This window comes from Aphelocoma coerulescens, chromosome 1A (assembly GCF_041296385.1).
Source record: "Aphelocoma coerulescens isolate FSJ_1873_10779 chromosome 1A, UR_Acoe_1.0, whole genome shotgun sequence".
Taxonomy (NCBI): Eukaryota; Metazoa; Chordata; class Aves; order Passeriformes; family Corvidae; genus Aphelocoma; species Aphelocoma coerulescens.
Window position 1 is genome coordinate 60,134,663 of NC_091014.1, and position 18,710 is coordinate 60,153,372.

Genomic DNA, 18,710 nt, shown 5'->3' on the forward strand with positions numbered 1-18,710 from the left:
CATCATTAGAGGATTCCGTGCCACCCTCTAGATGTACAGGGGAATGAGCACGTGTGGATGTATGAACAGCTGTAAAGAAAAATTTCCAACTTACAGTAACTGCCAGTAACCTAAAGCACCTTTTAAAGAAGGAGAGAAAAAGTGGCAAAAACCTACCATTCCAAAGTCAGCACACCCAAACACATTGTCCAGGACACAGAGCACTTTCTAAAAGACATATTGATATAGTGAATCTCTAAGAAAGTTTCCTCTCCACTACAAACTGAGAAACAGCTCATTGGTCTAACCTGCTCATAATACTAGACCTCAGAAGGCTTAATCTCACCTTCAAAACACAAACATCCAGAGGAGACCACATATCCTTCAGCAGCCATGCCTACACTGGTTTACTACTCTAGAAGACGCTGGCAAGCAGGACCAATTTTTCTATTAGCAGCCTATATTGCACCTGAGACTTGTTACTATGGCCAGGCCACCTGTGGGCTTAAACCTCCTGAAAAGTAAAGCTGAGTTATTACTCCTCTCTCCTGACAGGGCAAAGCCAGGAGAAGAGTTGCTTTTTAATTCTGAAGCAAGTCTATTTGAACAGTTGTATTTTACAGCACAGTACAACCCTTTTTTTTGCAGGTGTGCCTCTGGTTGCTTGACCACTGGCACAGGCTTTCAAATGCACTATATATGGCAATGGGAGAAAATTTGGGAACTGGCTTATCTGAATTACTTGTGTCTGAGCTAACAAAAAAGAGGTTTTTACAGTTATAGCTGTTGGCATGTTGGTCAAAGGGTGTCGGGGACTTGCCTGCACCTGGTTGGTGAAACATTACAAGAAATAGATGGGAGATGACTCAGAGGCCCTTATGAAACATCCTCAGACCAGTTATCCGAGGCTACTGTGGTTCCTATTGTTCCATTAGCAAGTTGTGGCTGGTGATAAAATAGGTTGCGTCTCTCAAACGCTGCAAGCATGTGGCAGCTTTTCTTCGTTTTTAAAGATAATTTAGTGCTTATGGAAGATGGTATGGCAGCTCAGGAAACCAAGGAACTCCAGGTATGCAGTAATTACAGCATCCACATTAGCTGCCCTAGTTTATCCACCTTGCCAGTGAATTGGATGTGGTCTTGTTTCTGTTCAGGCAGCGAAACAGCAGTTCTGCACACAAATTGTACGCCACAACTCTCAGCTTACAAAGATCTTAAGCAAAACAAACTTTCCTGGATTTAATTAAAAAACAACAAGAAATAACCCAGAGGCTGCATATTCCACATCCCATTATCCCCACTTATTAGAAACGTATTTCAGTGTTTCTCTCCTTATAAAGGAGAAAGATTATATCGTTTGCATTGCTGCCTGCAGCCACATTTTTAAAACTTGGCTGCCAAAAGACAAATCTCCTAAATCAACACTCAGTTACCCAAATACAGGGGCTCTCTCTTAATTAGGTATCACACAGAAATTATCAAGAAACAAAGGGAAGTTGCAGGCACACAGCTTTTTCTGAAGAAAAAAAGAAATCATCACATTAGGTATATGTATGTGTCCAAACACAGGTACCTGAAGGTAGCAGAGGAAATAAGTTTTGATCACATTGGCCCAAAGAGTTGACAGAAACACCCAGCTGAAACTGCTGGCTGCTGTGCTAGTAACACAAGGAAGAAATAACAGTGTATAGGAGGAAGGGAAAATATAAGAGAGGAAGCCTGAGATGAACAATGAGGGATTTGTCTGCATCTTAGAAAGGGGGACAGGGCTTTGAGAGAGCATCTCACCAACACACAGGCCTGTAGGTCACCCCTGAGAAATGCCGAGTCAGCAGGAAGCAGACTGCTGCCTGTCTGCTGCGTGTCTGCAAGGCAACAAGTGAACTGCTGGGTTTGCCCTACCTGCTCTGTGTATAAAATTTCTTTAGCCCTCAAAAGCTGTAATTTGAAGAGTAGAGACACAATTTTCACACAGCTGAAACTCACAACTGTCTGTACCATTTTACCAAGTGCGTGCCTACACGAACCCCTAATTATCTGCACTGTCATGTATAATTAGCGAGTCTGAACATGTAGTATTCATAAATATGGGAATGTTAGGCACACTTCATACATTCAATAGCATCCTGTGTTTGTACACAGGCAACTCTCAGTGAGCATAACTAAGATCATACCCTGAAAGGGGCAAGCAAAATAAACAAAATATTTAGTGTCAGTCATTTACGCCAGGACCATCCATGAAAAAAAAGAAAATTTCTTTCTAAAATATATAATCAAGTGTTTTCTATGTTTTTTTTTCTTTCAAATAATTGGACACGGTGTTTCCATGGCCTACACTAAAGAGAGAAATTGAAGCTCATTATTCAAGCCTGCTGTGATCAATACAGAGGAAACACAAGGACAGTCATGAGCAGCAGTCCTCTCACATGATTTTTAAGGTCAGTGAAAGTTATTGTGTGATTATCTCAAAAAACAAACATTTTAAGAGAAATATAAAGGTGGAAGTGGAAGAAGGATGCACTTCTCAGCACACCTAAACAGTCTTTCATGTAGCTGAACCTCACATTTGCAAAAATCTTGAACTACTCAAACACAAAACTCAGCATATAAAACCAGGGCTAACTGAACCCAAGCATGAAAAAGCTGGCTAAATCTACAACAGCCAGATCTCATCCATCGCTTTCTCTTATCCTGGGTATCAGAAAGATTGAAGTGTTAATAGCTGTCTTATTGACTCATTACCTTGCAGGCTTTAAAAATCTGCATAAAAATAGATTTCAAAAAATCTCTTATTCAAATCAAGCACATTTGACTGCAACTACATCAAACAGAGTCCCAGTTTTATCAGAGATGTGCTGCTTCATGTCAGTGAGTTGACACAACCACGCGTCTGCCTCTGTGCTAAATACATGTGCACGCAGGGAGGAGGGGGAAAGGAAGGAGGGGAGCACAAGCGCGTATGCAAACATGCTGTTATCTGTTTTTTCCCAGTTGGGAAAAAATTGTTAGCACAGCTCAATCAAATCTATTGAAAAGGGATAGGGATGCATTCAACCACCCGATTTCAACAAGCTTTTTATGCTGGGCCTTGTAGCAAATGTGCTGAAGACCACGGGAGCTCCTCCCCTGACCACAGTGGGGTTTGGATCAGACCCACTCTGCAAGTAATCTCATTTGATATGGTTGTGTTAATTGGCTGTACTGCTAGAATAAAAAAGTATTGCAGAGCATTAGAAGGACTGACAAAATCTGATTTCTGGAAAGCAGAAATAAGGCTTAAGCATTGTAAAGGCAATATCAGGATTTTGCCCTTGCTGTAGAGGCAGTAGAGTGACTGAAGGTGAAGAATTATTATGTGAATAATTTGGGAAACATGAAGATTACTTCCTAATTACCAAATAAGTGATTGAACACACTTCTTAAATTTACTGTGACAACACTGGTCTTGTTCCCAATACCCTCTCCTTTATAATGCTTTAACCAGATGTAGAAATGGACAATGCCAACATTCCAGTTTCACTGCTGTGCTCAGCCATATCCCAAAACAGTTTGAAGAAGTCCTTTTACCTCTGTCCTTCTCTCATGGATGAACATCCCTGTGCAAGACTTTCAGAGAAGTAATGTCCACAGCACACTGTAGATCTGCATTAAAACATGCATTGTCCAACTCATCATACTGTATCTTATCAATTAGTTCTTTTTCCTGTTTCTCAGCAGAACATTTCTGATCACATCCCCCCAATATATGGGTAGGTACTTATTTATAATTATATACATGTAGTACATTATTAACAATTATGCACATTATAAACCATATACAAAAATGGAAATTAAGAAAGCGTGAGATAAAGATGTATTAATCCTTTTTTTTTTGTTTTAATTAGAGGTACAGAAGTATTTTCTTCCTGCACTCTAATGGATTATTTTGCACATCCCTTGGGGTGCATGCTCCCCACTTTGGTACCACTCCATGGAGGTGACATAGAAGCCTCAGCTATGTTCCCTTCCCCATTGCCAGTGACATTTAAAAGTCTTACCATATACATGCAGACCCTGGCCTGTTCTTCAGGCATGAAGCTGGCTCATGGGTGCTGGGCAATGAAACAGATGTTGGCTTTCTGTATCTGCTGGCTGTCACATATTACACAAGTGCCCACAGTGCTGGCTTCTGCTCCAAGATCAGCTTTCATGAGACTGTGCCTGAGTTTCCAGCTATAATCAGTGAATTAAAAGCCCCCTCCCCTTCAACGTGGTATTTATATTCTGCAAACAGAATTAAAAATTTAAGTCTTCTCATCTTTGTTTTTATGGAGTGAAAAATCACACACCACTTTCCTACATCTTTCACTTACTCTCTTTTTGTGTCTTCTCTCTTCTCCTCCAAAGGCATCAGTCTTCTCATCTTTTTTTGTTTTCCTGTTTCCCAAGATATGAGAAAGAAATCTACAACTCTGCAAAAGTTTTCACAAAATCCACCCACTAAACTGAGTATCTTGGCCCTTTTACCTTCTTTCCTAACGACACCTCTTACTGGTCTCCTAAATAAATTGCCTCAAATTAATGAGGTCTGAGGCATGAAGACAAGGATGTGTTAACTGAGCTTATTTGCATAGAGGAGCCAAATTCACCTAATAAGATGGAGCCTTAAAGTTTTATGAGTTTATGGAAAGACTCAGGTGCCTGCAGTCGCTGGGGATTGGGCTCGGCATCTCAGGAGTTCCCAGACTTACTCTGACACTTTCTCATCCATACCTTTGACTTTCTTACTGCTGTTTATTGCTGCATTCTAAGCATTAGAAAGCAGAAAACAGGCCTTCATTTGTATTTTCACAACCCTACCCATTCCTATATATCACAAGCTATAAGAAAGCCATGTCCAATTTAGCCCACCACACTTCTTACCATATCCAGTTGAAGGCAGGGCCTCCATACTTGTCCTCATGCTGCCTGCTTTCCCTGTAAGCCATCCCCTTATCAACATCAATTGTGACTCCAGCCTCAGAGGTGAACTTAATCACTGTGCAAAAAGCCAGCAGGTATCCTACTTCAGCCCATCAAAACAGGGCTTACATTAAACTCTAAGTAGTGCTTAAGTCTTATATTAAGCCTTTGTAGAAGGTGTGCTGTGCTTTTTCTGAGTTACATTTCATGCAAGCCATAACACTAGGAAAATGCACTTCAGCACTTAGGCAGTATGCAAATACATATTACAAGGAAAAAAATACTTTGACAGATAGGTTAAGGGGCACTATATTAGGAAACACTCAAATTCTTTTTTCAATGCCATTTTATTCTAAAAAATTGGGGTTTTTTTTGAGAAAATTATAAGGGATTTGATCTGATAACCTGTGATAAACACATTATGTTCTCAAAAACAGACCTTATCCAGTGGAAAATACCTTCAAGGCTTCTTAAACAACATGAGATTCTAAATGCTCATCTGTGTTACTGACATACCAACAGGAACACAATCTTAGAAAGACCTGGAAAACCCCACTAATACCAGAGACCAGAGTTTAAGTATGATCTTTCTTAATAGGATTTTATAGCAACAGAGCTCCACTGACTTCTGTGGAAACAAATTAATCTGGTATGTTTTTAAAGGAAAAAGAAATACATAACTGCTTCTCAAAAAACTCTACAGCCTCCTATTATCTAACACTGTGTTTAAAAAAGCACAGCCTCCCCTTGTCTGTTGAGGATTTAACCCACAACTACAGCTGGCCAGATCCTGGGGTGGGAGGGGAGGCAACCTACACTGTTTTCCTGTTCTACCTCAAACAGCCATGGCAAAAGTATGACTGTAGGACCAAATCCATACTGTTACAGGACTACCTGTACACCAAACTGACCACACACCTGATGCCTTAGGTTCATCTCAGGCATCACACCCTACCCTGGCAAAGCTGTGTGCCACTGCAGCATGGTAAAGCCACCGTGCCCAGGACCAAGGGGAGGTCTACCAAGGGAACCAGAGCACTCAAAGCTCTGACAGCAGAGCTGTGTCCATAAAGGACCTCTTCATACTCCCTGCACATCACCATCTTGTAGTACAGAATCATGCATTAAGCCCAGTTTATCTCTCCAGAGCATGAGAGGAGCACTGATATGAAAAGGTGGGACACATGCTACCCTAGTTAGATGGTACTTCTTTTCTGGCAGGGGGAAGAAAAATCCACAGCTCTTTTAAGCACTTTGCCTCAAATTAAAATACTCCTCCATCAAAGTTTGAACTCACACTAGAGGGGTGAAGCATCACTGCAGAGCTTCAGACTCAGGCCCAGCTTCCCATTGGCAAAGCCAGTGTCTGCCTTGGGTATTTCATAACACAATCTCACTGCCCCTTCCAGAAATGGACTCTGTGCCCAAGAGCACCAGCACAGGCTCCCTTTGTGGAAGAAGAAATGCCCATGATGGTGCTTTTGTGGATGCACAACCAGGCCGATTCATCTGGGCTGTTAACACTGCACTGGTTACTGATTACAGAATTACTGCCCCTCGGTTAATTAATCATGTTCTCTGCAAGCAAGAAAAATCTCACTGATCTTAAAATAAGGGTCACCTGCATGTAAACACTGAGAGCAGAGCAGAATACAGGAGGAGTGTTGAGCATTTAATTTCAATAGGTCTTGTCCTTCACATAAAACTTACACTGATTAAATTCATTACAGACAAGACATTAAATCATACAGGCACCTTCATACCAGCTCTAGATTAATTTATACCACTTTGGCTTTCTTTAAAGGGACAGACAAAAAAAATTGCAAGAAGTTTTCTCAAAACTACCAACAAAAATGTGCAACTAATAATTCAGCATAAAGAATGTCAAACTTCAAGATAAACCTGTGCAGGATGTGCATACCCATAGAAACAGAAAGTTGCCACAAACTATTCTCCTGTCCATATGATCCCCTATTTATTTGAGCAAAAAAAGGAGGAGTAAAACACAACAAATGTTACTGTCCTGTTTGAATGCTGATGCACAAGCATGACTGTGCACATGAAGTCAGACATCATGTCCCACTGCCACCTCCCTCGAGCACGAGAGGCAGCAGGAGGATATAGTCCCTGCCCAGCAGGCACAGGACAGTGGTCAGAGCTGACAGGACAAGATGGGGACAATGATCTATAGACACAAATGTGCATGTATGTGGCAGAGTTGAGGGTGGTACCTGGGGTGAGCACTTGCCATCATCAGTCAGTAGAAAGTACACAAAGAGGGCCTCAACTCAAACAAACCCTCACCCGACGTCCTGTGCTCATCGTAGTTTCTCTTATAAGCACACCTTCAGTATTTCCTCCTGCTCTGTTTGCATGTATTCCTCCTCTCCACACCGAGTGCTACACAAGCCCGTCAGATGAATAAGACCTTTATAAGGCTCACAGCTAATGTTGTGCCTTGCTGTTCATGTAAAAAATATGGCAGTAGGCCAGGAAAGCCAAATGATTATGTATACCTTTAACGGGTTTAGGAAGGATGGAAGGGTGTGAGAGAAGGGGAAGGAAGGAGGGATGTAAGTTTAACACTACAGCATTATTTCCATGGATAATTTTGTTCGGGAAAAAAAAAAAAACCACCAAAAACAATACACTGATATGTATGTGCAACAGAGCAAATGAAAACAAGGCAGGTTTCTGGATTTTTTCAGCATGTGATGTGCTAGGTGAGAGTTGACACTATGCATACAATGAAAGAAATGCACAAAAGGATTAATCACACAGGCAATTGCAAACCAAAGATCCCACAGCTGGATGAGAGTAAAGACTAAATTGAGTTGTAGCAAAAATATGTTAAATCAATACTAACCACAGACAGCGGGAGCAAATCTTTATTTAGAGACAGTTTACACAACCCTCCCCTCTCTCTCCCTCCACACTCCCCACCCCATACAGATGCTGCTTCTGAAAGGTTTCTCAGTACTATGAGGCATGGTTGGAAGTGCACCAGCAGATCCTACTAAGGAAAGGATTCATGCCCAGCTGGGAGTCACACCTCGGTGCTGAGGGCCGGGCACTGATGTGCCAGAGCTGCGAGAGCCAGCAAGGACAGAGACAGGCACAAAGGACACCTTGGAGGGTCTGTGGTGGCTCCTCTAGGCAACTCACATGGGTGAAGAAGCATGAAGTGTACCAGCAAACCCCAGGCCACAGCCTCCTCCTTTTCCCATCATGGTTCCAGACTACCTCTTCCAGGTACCTGCCCCAGACTGCAAGGGCAAATGCCTGTGTTAATCATTCAACACGGGGCCCCTTGTGGGAAAACAAGACACACAGAGCAGCAGCAGATGAGCAGGCAGTGAAACATCAGAAAAATCTGTTTTCTCTAACAGCAGCCATTTAATGCTGGCAATGCCTTTTCAAAAACAGCCCAGGATGGGCATGAAGTTTGGATAAGTACTGTGTATTCTTCCTTGCAGTTCACATCATATGCATGGAGACCAAACATGCATCAAACTCACTAGGAACTTGCCTGAGTCCTCATGATACAGGGCAGGAAAGGCACAGACAAGCCAAGGCAGCTTTCAGACAGTGACAAGGCATTCGTGGCTACCACAACTTTCCCCTCATTCTGTAATCACTGTCTCCAGAACAACTGAAATAAGGTTCCTGGAATTTATTCTAGAGGATTCACTTTGTCTTCAAAATGCAGGAAGCACTGCAGCTACACTGGGGAGGAGAAATAGTTCCATGCTACTCCTTCTTCACACAAGTCCAATATAATGCTTAAGAGCTAGCACACTGCAAAGAAAGCCTGAATTTTGAGCCCACTCTTAGCTCTGATGTGGACTTGTGCACCAGTGGCAAATCAATTCTCTGTGTACAAGCTCTCCCATCCTCAGATGGAAAAAACACCACTCTTGCAAGAATTCCTGGTTTGTCTATTGAGCTTTAGAAGTCTTAAAGCAAAAGGGACTGCAGAAACCAGTATAAGAAGTACAATTCTATGCTAAGGCTCCTTTAGAGTAACTCCTCTTCCCTACAGGACAACCACTTCCCTCTTCTTTCTCAATCCCCACACTCTCAAATCTAAGCACTTTTCTGCAGTCAATTTAATTTTTACGATCAATAACTTGGAAATGTGGATGAAACTGGTCAAACCTCTCCTATGCTTCCTCCATGGCTTACAAGGAATACCTTGTAAGCTCTTGACATTTGCCATACGTATCCATTTATCAAGTGTTATTTAAATATAATCTGGTTGGATAAGACAGACTGCAGTCCAGACACAAACCCAGGCAAAGCCTATGCAAAATTTAACCTAGATAGAATGGCATGCTTGTATTTGGACATGCTATGAGGTGGGGTTTTTTTGACAGCAGGATTTTCTTGGAAGCAGAGAAAAGAGGAAGCAGGGAAGGAGGTTAACAAAGGTATTTAAAAATACACAGGGTTGCCAGCTTCAACAGCTAAATTCAAGACTATACTGCAACCAACAAGACCAGATGACACACCTGAGTTAATGAAAGGAGCTTTCCACACTGCATTAGTGCCCCAGCTTTTGGAAGCAAAGACCTGTGGGGGCTGGATTAGCTTGGCTGGCAAAATAAAAGTATACTGGGAATCTGATTTACTTTTTGGGAAACAGAATTAACTTGAACATATATCCTCGTTTCTCAGTGCTTACTAGCAAGTGGTAACCCCCATCAACCCCACCAGTTCCCTTCCAGGCTGTGATTCAAGCAAGGCTTCACTGAGGAATGTGGAGGTACAGATGGATTGCTTCCATGTTTATTCTTTTATTAGGAATTTGTTTCAGTGAGCACCTCTATCATAACACAGTCTGATTTATGCACACCTTGCAGCAGAGAAGACAAATGAACCGAATTTTCCACAGAACAAGATGACCTCATGCTTTTAAAATAAATTTTATTTTAAGGATTTTTGTAAGGGACAAGACTTTGCCCTTACCAGCAAGCTACAACCCAGAACCTATGTCAGTCCAAATGACTAAATACATTACAATCTACTGACAACATCTTATTTCAAAGTTCTTCATTTCAAGAACCCACGTTTATCATTTACATATTTCTTGGGAGCAAGCCAGTAACTTGGGGCACTGGCAGTCTTCATTCCAGCAGGACCAAGGTCACGATTGCACATCATTAAGGTGTGGGATAGTAAAAGGAAGAAAAGCCTTTTCATTTGCCTTTATGTGAGCACCAAGGAGAGGCTCCTGCACTTGCTTCACAGCAATGGAATTTCAGAGGAGAAAGAGATGAGGGAGAGGAACCTGTACAGGGCTGGTGGATCTACCATTTCGTGGCAGGGGTCTGAGAGCTGCTTTGGAGAAAAGACCCTTGTAGCAAGTAGACTCGCAGTTAAAGACTGCAATGGAAAGTCTAGATCAGCTCCACTGACAGAGGGAATGAATTCTTCCCTACACCCCTCAGCACTACGTGCAGAGATAAAGGTTTGCCCCTTGATGCTTAGCAGAAGTCTGACTTTCAAATCAAAACAGTACTGTGTCATCTGGCTGTCTGGGCTACACTGTACATGTGGCGTCTGCTTGATCTTCTCAGACTGGAGAAATGCTGCAGATAAAGCGCATGCAAATAAAAATAGTTTCAAGAATGCTGGTGATAACACCCAGTTGTACCTTGTTGCTTCATGCTTCCAAATGTTCTTTAAGAGCTGCTTGTCCCTTACAGGGAAATAGGCAATGCTTTGTGCTTATAAAAATAACTGATTCTCCACATTTCCTTCTGCCTAACGCTATCAGAGGAGACATTGGCATACAAACAGGATGCATATGTTCAAGAGGCTTTTGGATCAGTAGTAGACCCTGATATCAAGGACACCAGTAGCCCTCATGCTCCCTTTGCAGCCCAGGGACTGAAGCAAAGGATCAAAATGGGAAAAAGAACTGTCAAGATTATCTGTAGCCAAGATGATTGTAAGGTCTGAGGGCTCATATTTCAGACAGGAAAATGAGAAGTACGTGACCCACAAAACCCTCAAGCAGTCCAATTTCTATTTTAAACAGCGAAGGAGAATGCAGGCTGTGTCGAGACACCTAGAAAGTGAAAAGAGGTGCGGTCAGACACACCTCTCAAGAAAAGCAAGAGCTGTGTTGCATCATGTGCAAAATAATGCCTTACCTGTATAGCTACCAACACCATGAAGCACAAGAAAAAGACAAATTATCTAGCTCCATTAAGGGAAGAAAAATACTGACTTATTCTTTTTAAAGTCTCCAAACACCAAAATAATTCATGTAGGTGTGCTGGCTTTGACTGGAATAGAGTTTATTTTCTTCACAGTAGCTGGCATGGGGCTGTGTTTTGGATTTGTGCTGAAAACACTGTTGATAATACAGGGATATTTTGGTTATTGCTGAGCAGTGCTTGCACAGAGTCAAGGCCTTTTCTGCCCCTCACACCATCCCACCCACCATCAAGGAGGTTGGAGGTGCACAAGGAGTTGGGAGGGGACAGAACCAGGACAGCTGACCCCAACTGTCCCAAGGAACATTCCATGCCATGTGGTGCCATGCTCAGTGTATAGAGCTGGAGGAAGAAGGAGGAAGGGGAGGATGTTGGGAGTGATGGTGTTTGTCTTCCCCAGTCACTGTTATGTGTGCTGGGGCCCTGCCGTCCTGGGGATGGCTGAACACCTGCCTACCCATGGGAAATGGTGAATTAATTCCTTGTTTTGCTTTGCTTGTGTGCATGGCTTTTGTTTTACCTGTTAAACTGACTTTATCTCAGCCCAAAAGTTCTCTCACTTTTACTCTTCTGATTCTCTCCCCCAGCCCACCAATGCGGGAAAGAGCGAGTGGCTGCTTGAGGCTTAGGTGCCAGCTGGGGTCAAACCACAACAGAAGGTCAACAGCAATAAAAAATAAATATACGAGAGAGACAATCACATGAACCCGTCTGATGACGTGTTTTTCCAAAAATAACCATGGGCACTTCTTTTACCCCCAAACCCAAAGAGCTGAATAAGATTGTGTTACAGCTGCACAGTCACACTGCAAGATAATACGGGATGTGAGCCAGATTCTCACCTCACGTAAATCAGCAGAGCACTGCTGGAGTCACTGCAGTTATTTTGAACAGTCCCAGCGGAGGATCTCGCCACACATTTTTGTGTGATATACACAGCTCACAAGCAGCGTGACCAGCTTTATTAAAGTTCATATTTTTCCAATCGCAAGTGTCTCACATGCTTCATTATTCAAATTTTATATAAAGAAACCATTAAGATCTCAAGGTGCCCTGAGGACCAAAGACATTTTAAAGGAAAGCACTTAGAAGCAAGGCAATGAGTGTTAAAAGTTGGGATCTGTTGGTTTTTTTCCTGCTTGTTCTATTTAACGGGTCAGGAGAGCTAGCAGGTTCAGGAGAGGGTTACAAAGGCCCACTGGAACCATCCCCTCTCTTTCTTCCTGGATAGATCAGAATGAATCTGGTTTGTTTATTTTTTCCTGTTATAACATGGGTCAAAGTATTAAAAAGACTGAGAATCACTGACCTCTTGCTTAAAATCTTTGGGCTCACACATATGACAAGACTGAGCAGAAAAGGTTAAGTTCAAAGCAGCTTGAGCCTCTAGGGACACTTTGAAGTACTTTAGGATAATCGAAATTCGTAAGGACCCCTTTAATGCCTAAGTAAACTAACAAATGCTTTTGGAACAATCTAGCATCCCCTAAGGAAAGAGAGCTGTGTAGTAATAATCACTGAAATACCTAAATAGTCTGAAAAAATAGTCTGATAAAAAAATCCTGTTAGAGCTGCTCCCTTCCTTCGGTAAAGGTAATTGCATTTCTTTTTGCTTTCTATAAATGGCAGCCACCATCTTCCTCCCAAAGAGAGTTAGTCTTCAAAGAGAAGTGCCATTCCTGGTAACGTGACAGACTATCCCAAGGATTTAGGGTTGGACTGTGTTCTTGCTGCCAGATGCAGACAATGCCATACTGCCCTCATCCAGCCATTGGAGAACTATGAGGAATTTAACTCCGCAAGCAGAGCTCATGAGCAACATGAGCAACGTGTATCCTGGCTTTGGACAAAAATATACTTGAAAAGGAGCTGAATAAGCAACTACTTTGGAAGGTGAGCTCCTTCAGAGCTCTAATGTCGTGTGTTTTGTACATGCACGTTTCTAGAAGCAACATAGGGAACTCTGTTGTATCTCCAGAAGAGAAACAATAGAATATTTTTATGACCAAGTAACCCATGACATGTTACAATTGGGAACGATGCTTCCTCCTTAAATCAAACTCTTCGTGTTGTCCAAAGTTACACACAGTTGCTAGAAAAAAATAGGAGAACTTCTCACTAACTTGAAATTGCATTTCCTAAGAGAAAAGACTACCTTGGGTAGGGAAGTGAAATTAGAGTGTGATGCAACTACAGGAACATTATTTTACATCCTTAATTCTTTGTAATTTCAGAAGGGATCTACTGACTTGCCAACATGCAGTCAGGAAGGCAAATTCCCTCTCTTATTATGTACAAGGAGAAAGAATAGAGATGCTTGGGCTTTTTCCATTTTCTACACCAGTGTTAATTCATTTAGGATGAGCAAGGAAGTTGTACATCACACACTGCTTCTGGGAGATCAGCATGACATTTTCTCACTGCCGCTCTTGCTTAATCCAGCATTTACCCAAATTGGATGGATGTCAATACAGCAGGCAGAGCCTTCATCCAGAACACTGGCCAACAGCTATTGGCCAGGAGTGAATACAACAGCACCAGCAGTCCTCTGCTCTAGACCATAGGATCTGCAGGAGGCACGAAGCAGCAGGAAGGCCTTGCTGCTTCGTGCCTCACACAATCAGACACAGGGGCCTGACAGGATCCTCATTACTTCCAGGAGGGACTGGAGACCTACTCTGGGACTAGTCCTGTCAGCAGGGGCTCTCACCCAGCCACCTGACACAGGGGAACTTGAAGAGGAGGAAAATAGAACAAACAGACTGCCTGTGACTAGATCACTGCAAAGTGGTAACTAGGGGATGAACGATCCCCTGTGAGGTGGAGTCCAGTTGGGGTGTGGGAAGAGCACATTACGGAGCAGAATCTTGAGGTGTGAGTGAAACAAACACAGCAGTTTTGCTAATTTTCTCCCCAAGGTAACATCAAGGCTTCCACTCCTTCACCTGAAGGTGAAAGCAAAAGAGGTTGGTAATAATGGACTGGATCAGATTCCAATTTAAAGTGGCCTCTAGAGAAGTACAAGTGTTTCACATCGATGACCAAAGCAGCTGTGGAACTAATTGCAACACTTTGCCCAACATTTCATTAACTACAGTAAAGACCCTATATCCATATGCCATTAATAAAAGGCAAAAAGAGTGAACAATTAGTACTCAAGGGAGTTAATAGCTGGAGTGGGGGGATTATTATTTTTGCTGGAGATAGGCTCCTGGTAAACTCAAGGGGTGACTTGTAACTAGTTAAATTGTCTGAAGGAGAAGGATGTCTGCTTTGGCCAAAGACAGTGGCTCAATCAGTGCAAGGACTTCTAAGTGTGCCGGGCTTGCGTGCCTGTACAGTAGCAGTCCCCACTGCGCACGAGCTGCTCAAAGCAGGGAGCACAAACTCTGCCAGATGTCCCGTCCATCCCATGGCCTCGCATGGAGCAGCAATGTCATGTATTCACAACAGTTGTGCAACTCACACACAGTATCAGTGCTGGAATTACGCCCAGACTCAGCCCTGGTCATTCATAAATATGGACAGAGCCCAAGTCCTTGATTATAAACACTCTTACACACAGTTATGCAAGTGAGGGAATAATTCAGGCTTTCTTCCCAGATACAGCATTATACTGAGCTATGTAAGAATACAGCTCTGCTCTGGCACAGTCTGACTTCTCTGTACATCAGCCCTTTTCCCCAGCACAGCCTGTAAACTGGGGAAGAGCAAAGTGCACAGAAAAGCCTACAGAAATGTGACCTCTCATAGCATCACCCTCTCCCTGCTGGGCATCCCTCCCTCTCCTGCCTGGCTCCCACTGTGCGTTTACTTTTTGCCTAACACCAAGATCCCAAGAAAAGAGGAGGTATACCAACAGCCTGCTGGGTGACACGTGCCCACGGCTGGCAGTGTCATGGCAGCAAGACTGTGGCGTTTTGAACTCCAGGGAGCGTTTGAGCAGAAGCATGCCCATAGCCAAGTACAGATGTACAGGCTGCAAAAATGCAGCCCAGAGCGAGAGGATCACTGTGGGAAAGTGAACTCTAATCCCACAGACTCCATCACAACCCATCTAATCCATTTCAGTATCACATATGCACTTCACTGGGTTGCTATAAGAACCAGATAGCTGAAAGTTAGAGGAGTTTAAATTTAACAAAGTGTTTCCATCTTTAGTAACGCAGAAAATACTACCAGCATTCCCCACAGTTACCCAACACCCTCTACTGAAACACTATTTTCTCAGTGACTTGCTCAGGCACCTCAGTATTGACTGACTGACTTCCTTCCTTGATTCTCCCAATTTTCCCTTGACTACACCATCTTTGAAATCCATTTCCTTCACTCATGCTGTGCCATGATACCATGTGCTACAGACAGAGAGTTCCATGAAAGCTCCCTCTGACTCCCGTGAGAAGTACCCTAGGCAGCCCAGCCTCACCCTGCAATGCTCCAGGACCCAGCTCCAATTTCCTGCCCTGCAGCCATTTAAGGTGCTGGCTGATTTAACACCTCAAGAGTCACATGTGAAAATGCTCTGGCCATACCTTTCCTGCTGTATGTGTGGGTATCCAATTTGCATACAAGTAATAAAGCCAGTAAACACAAACTGTTCATTACTTTTCAAGGTGACTTTACGCTCTCAGTCAAATTTGGCCTTTTAAAAATTTTCTTTGGAAAGTACACAATTATTTACATGCATCCTACCGGAAGAACAGACAGCAGCTTTTTGCAGGTTTAGTTATTTGATCCCTGAAGCAACACACTCCTGACACAGTTTTATAGCACTCTGTGGAGTTTTCTAGCAATACTTCTTCCATCTCTCTAACAGACAGTGCAATTGGAGCACGCCTCTCATACGGGTGTAAGCATGTTTCCAGACTTTACAGCCAACCCACAGCTGCACAATATTAAACACAAAAGTAAATTATCATTCCCTATTGCATTATACGAAAGGGCAGAATACAGCTAACTACTTAAGCCTCTACATAATTCTTTTAACCCAGAAGAGAGAAAGTGCATGCTTTGAAAGCTATTTTTCTTTGAAATGTTCAACTAGGTTTTCTGTTCTAGGTGAGTATTTCATATAGATAACGCTAAGCAGCAGAAATAATTCTTTCCACACACCTTCATAATACAAATTCTGATAGAAATCCACATTAGAAGTCAGCCTGATAAGAGCACAGAGAGGTACTTTACAAATGTTCAGCTGATTCCTCAGATATCCACAATAAAATAAAAAATAATTATACTTGTTGCCTTGCTATGAATTTGGACTATGTTTGGCAGTTTTGCTTTGGTTTAGCATTTTGGTTTGGTGCTTGATAGGTAACCACAGCAAGAAACAACCAAACACAAGAAAAAAAACCCCAGAGCATTTAAATTACTTAATTTTACGATAAAACATCTACACACTCATGAAAAAAATAAAAAGCTCCCACCTTAAAGTAATGCATTTTTCTGCAGATAAGCGGCATTTTATGGCCAGGGGAAAATGTTCCCAAACGTGCTTCTTCCAGACCTTTGTGCACACTGTAAAAACCTGCCAGTGCCTGCAGAGGCCGTTCTCCTGATCACTTTTTATTCCTGCACTGTGCAAATGTTACATACGAAGTGGGTGAGAGTGTTTTTTAAAAACAAACAGAAAAATCATAAAAAGGAGGTGCTTCAGTTCTTTACTACAGTTTGGATGAAAGCTTGAGGTAATGTCTTGTCTTCCTCAAATAACACAACCATCTCTCTATAAACACAAAACATACTTTAAGGACCTGTAACTTGTTGCTTACTGTGCACATGAAAGAGACTATGAACTAACCTGCACTTCAATGTATTCAACATTATTAGGCCATCTTTTCATCTTTAGTTTAGCACTCAGTACTGTGGAGTCAGGTCTGCTTACCCCATAGACAGTCTCCATGGACGTGTTTGTTTATGGGGAGAGAAAGCATCATGGGATTATTTTTGCTTGACTTTATAGTTGTGGTGCCTCTCTGGATGCACTTTAGATTTCTAATGGCAGTCCACATGTCTAATCAACTTTAAACTTCCCTAGTATGTAGTTTCAGATCATGTTCAGAGGGACACAACACTGGCACTCCACACTGTCTTCCTCTTTATTTTTAAATGCATCTACTCTTATGCCTTGTGGGGAAACGAGACAAGCCAGCATGCCTGCAGAGACAGTGCTGTGGGCTCCCAGCTCCTGCCAAGTTTTGCAGCAGCCTGGGTTTTTTGCCTGGCTCTCACTACTCACCCTCTCTGAGCACACTGCCTGCTACTGCTTAGTTCACAAAGGTCCCCAAGTGAAGAGTTAAAAGCTGTGCAGGAAAGTTGGAGAATGCCTGCAAAAACATTTTGATAAGCTTGTGTGCAAGTGAAAAGGCAACAGTACACAAAAGCCAGGAGCCCATGTGCTCTGCCCTGGGCTAGACATAAATTCTCCATCCCGTTCCTCTGCTCTAAGTGATTCCAGGTCACATCCATACATCATGGAACTTTACTATTGTGCTCACGGTATTTAAACTTGGGGCAGGAAGCAGCTGGGCTCCAACGTATGATCTCATATGGATCTGGGCATATATTTCCATGGGAGCATGGTACAGCTTTGGCAGGCTTAATTTCTGCTCCATACCTATCTGTCTGCTGGGGAAGGAAATGCCATGTGGGCTCTGGCACAGGCAGTGGAGAGTTGATGGCAGAGTATCTCCAGAGGGAACCACTGTGTTATAGAGACGCTGAAAACCAAACAGCTACCCAAAATTGAGAGAAATACAAAGACTGACAAAAAAATAGCAAAACACAGGTTCATCCCTGAACAGACCCAGACCACAGACAGTTTTACACAGAAGTGGAACCCAGGGCAGACCCGGGTCCCACACTGGAGGCTTTGGCCTCTTTGCTCAACACCAGTAACATGGGCTGCATGGCACAGAGAGGTGCAGGGGAAAGCAGGCACTGAGGAATTGGCACTGAGCATGGAAATGGGGCATCCGTCAGTCCCTTCACGCAAAGCCTGGGAGCCAGAGGGTCCTCTGCCCGTGCACACGAGTCACAGTGACCTGAAGTCACCCATCTATTAGAAGAGACTTTGATCCACGGTTAGTCACGGGATATGCTGAGTTGGAAGGGACCCAAAAGGATCATGGAATCCAATTCCTGGTCCTGCACAGGATCATCCCCAAGAGTCTCACTATGTGCCTGAGAGTATTATCCAAATGCTTCTTGAACTCTGTCAGGTTTGGTGCCCTGACCACGTCCCTGGGGAGCCCGTTCTAGTGCCCAGCCAGTGGGTGATACTCATTTTTATAAACTGACACCAGAACAATTAACATAAATGTCACGAGAAGTTCCCCTAATGCCTACATGCACACTAACGTGTGATATCCAGTAAGCAGCTGTGTTTTCACACAGTTAGATCAAAGAGGCTGTGGATCAAGAAGGTCATGGTTTGGTTACAGTGTCTAAACAACTAAATCAGTGGGTACCGCTGGGCCTGTCACCTGATCTCATTACCCTGATCTCACCAGCTCTGGAATTTAGTGACCTTCCCAGATCAATATTTCAGAAATGACTGAAGTTTTA

The 18,710-nt window shown here is 42.9% G+C and overlaps 1 protein-coding gene across 8 annotated transcripts in view; it reads right to left on the reverse strand.

The window, feature by feature from the left end:
• TBXAS1 (thromboxane A synthase 1) overlaps positions 1-18,710 on the reverse strand; it is a 229,289-nt gene that overhangs the window by 192,527 nt on the left and 18,052 nt on the right. For 3 of the 8 annotated variants that reach the window (XM_069003039.1, XM_069003044.1, XM_069003036.1), the window contains exons 1-2: positions 288-310; positions 157-207 (exon numbers count right to left, since the gene is read on the reverse strand). The exons of 1 other annotated variant lie outside the window; for it this stretch is intronic. In XM_069003039.1, coding sequence (XP_068859140.1) covers positions 157-207; positions 288-295 — 59 coding nt within the window. In that variant the 5' untranslated portion in view covers positions 296-310. 4 more of the 8 variants (XM_069003042.1, XM_069003040.1, XM_069003041.1 and 1 more) reach the window with 2 other exon arrangements.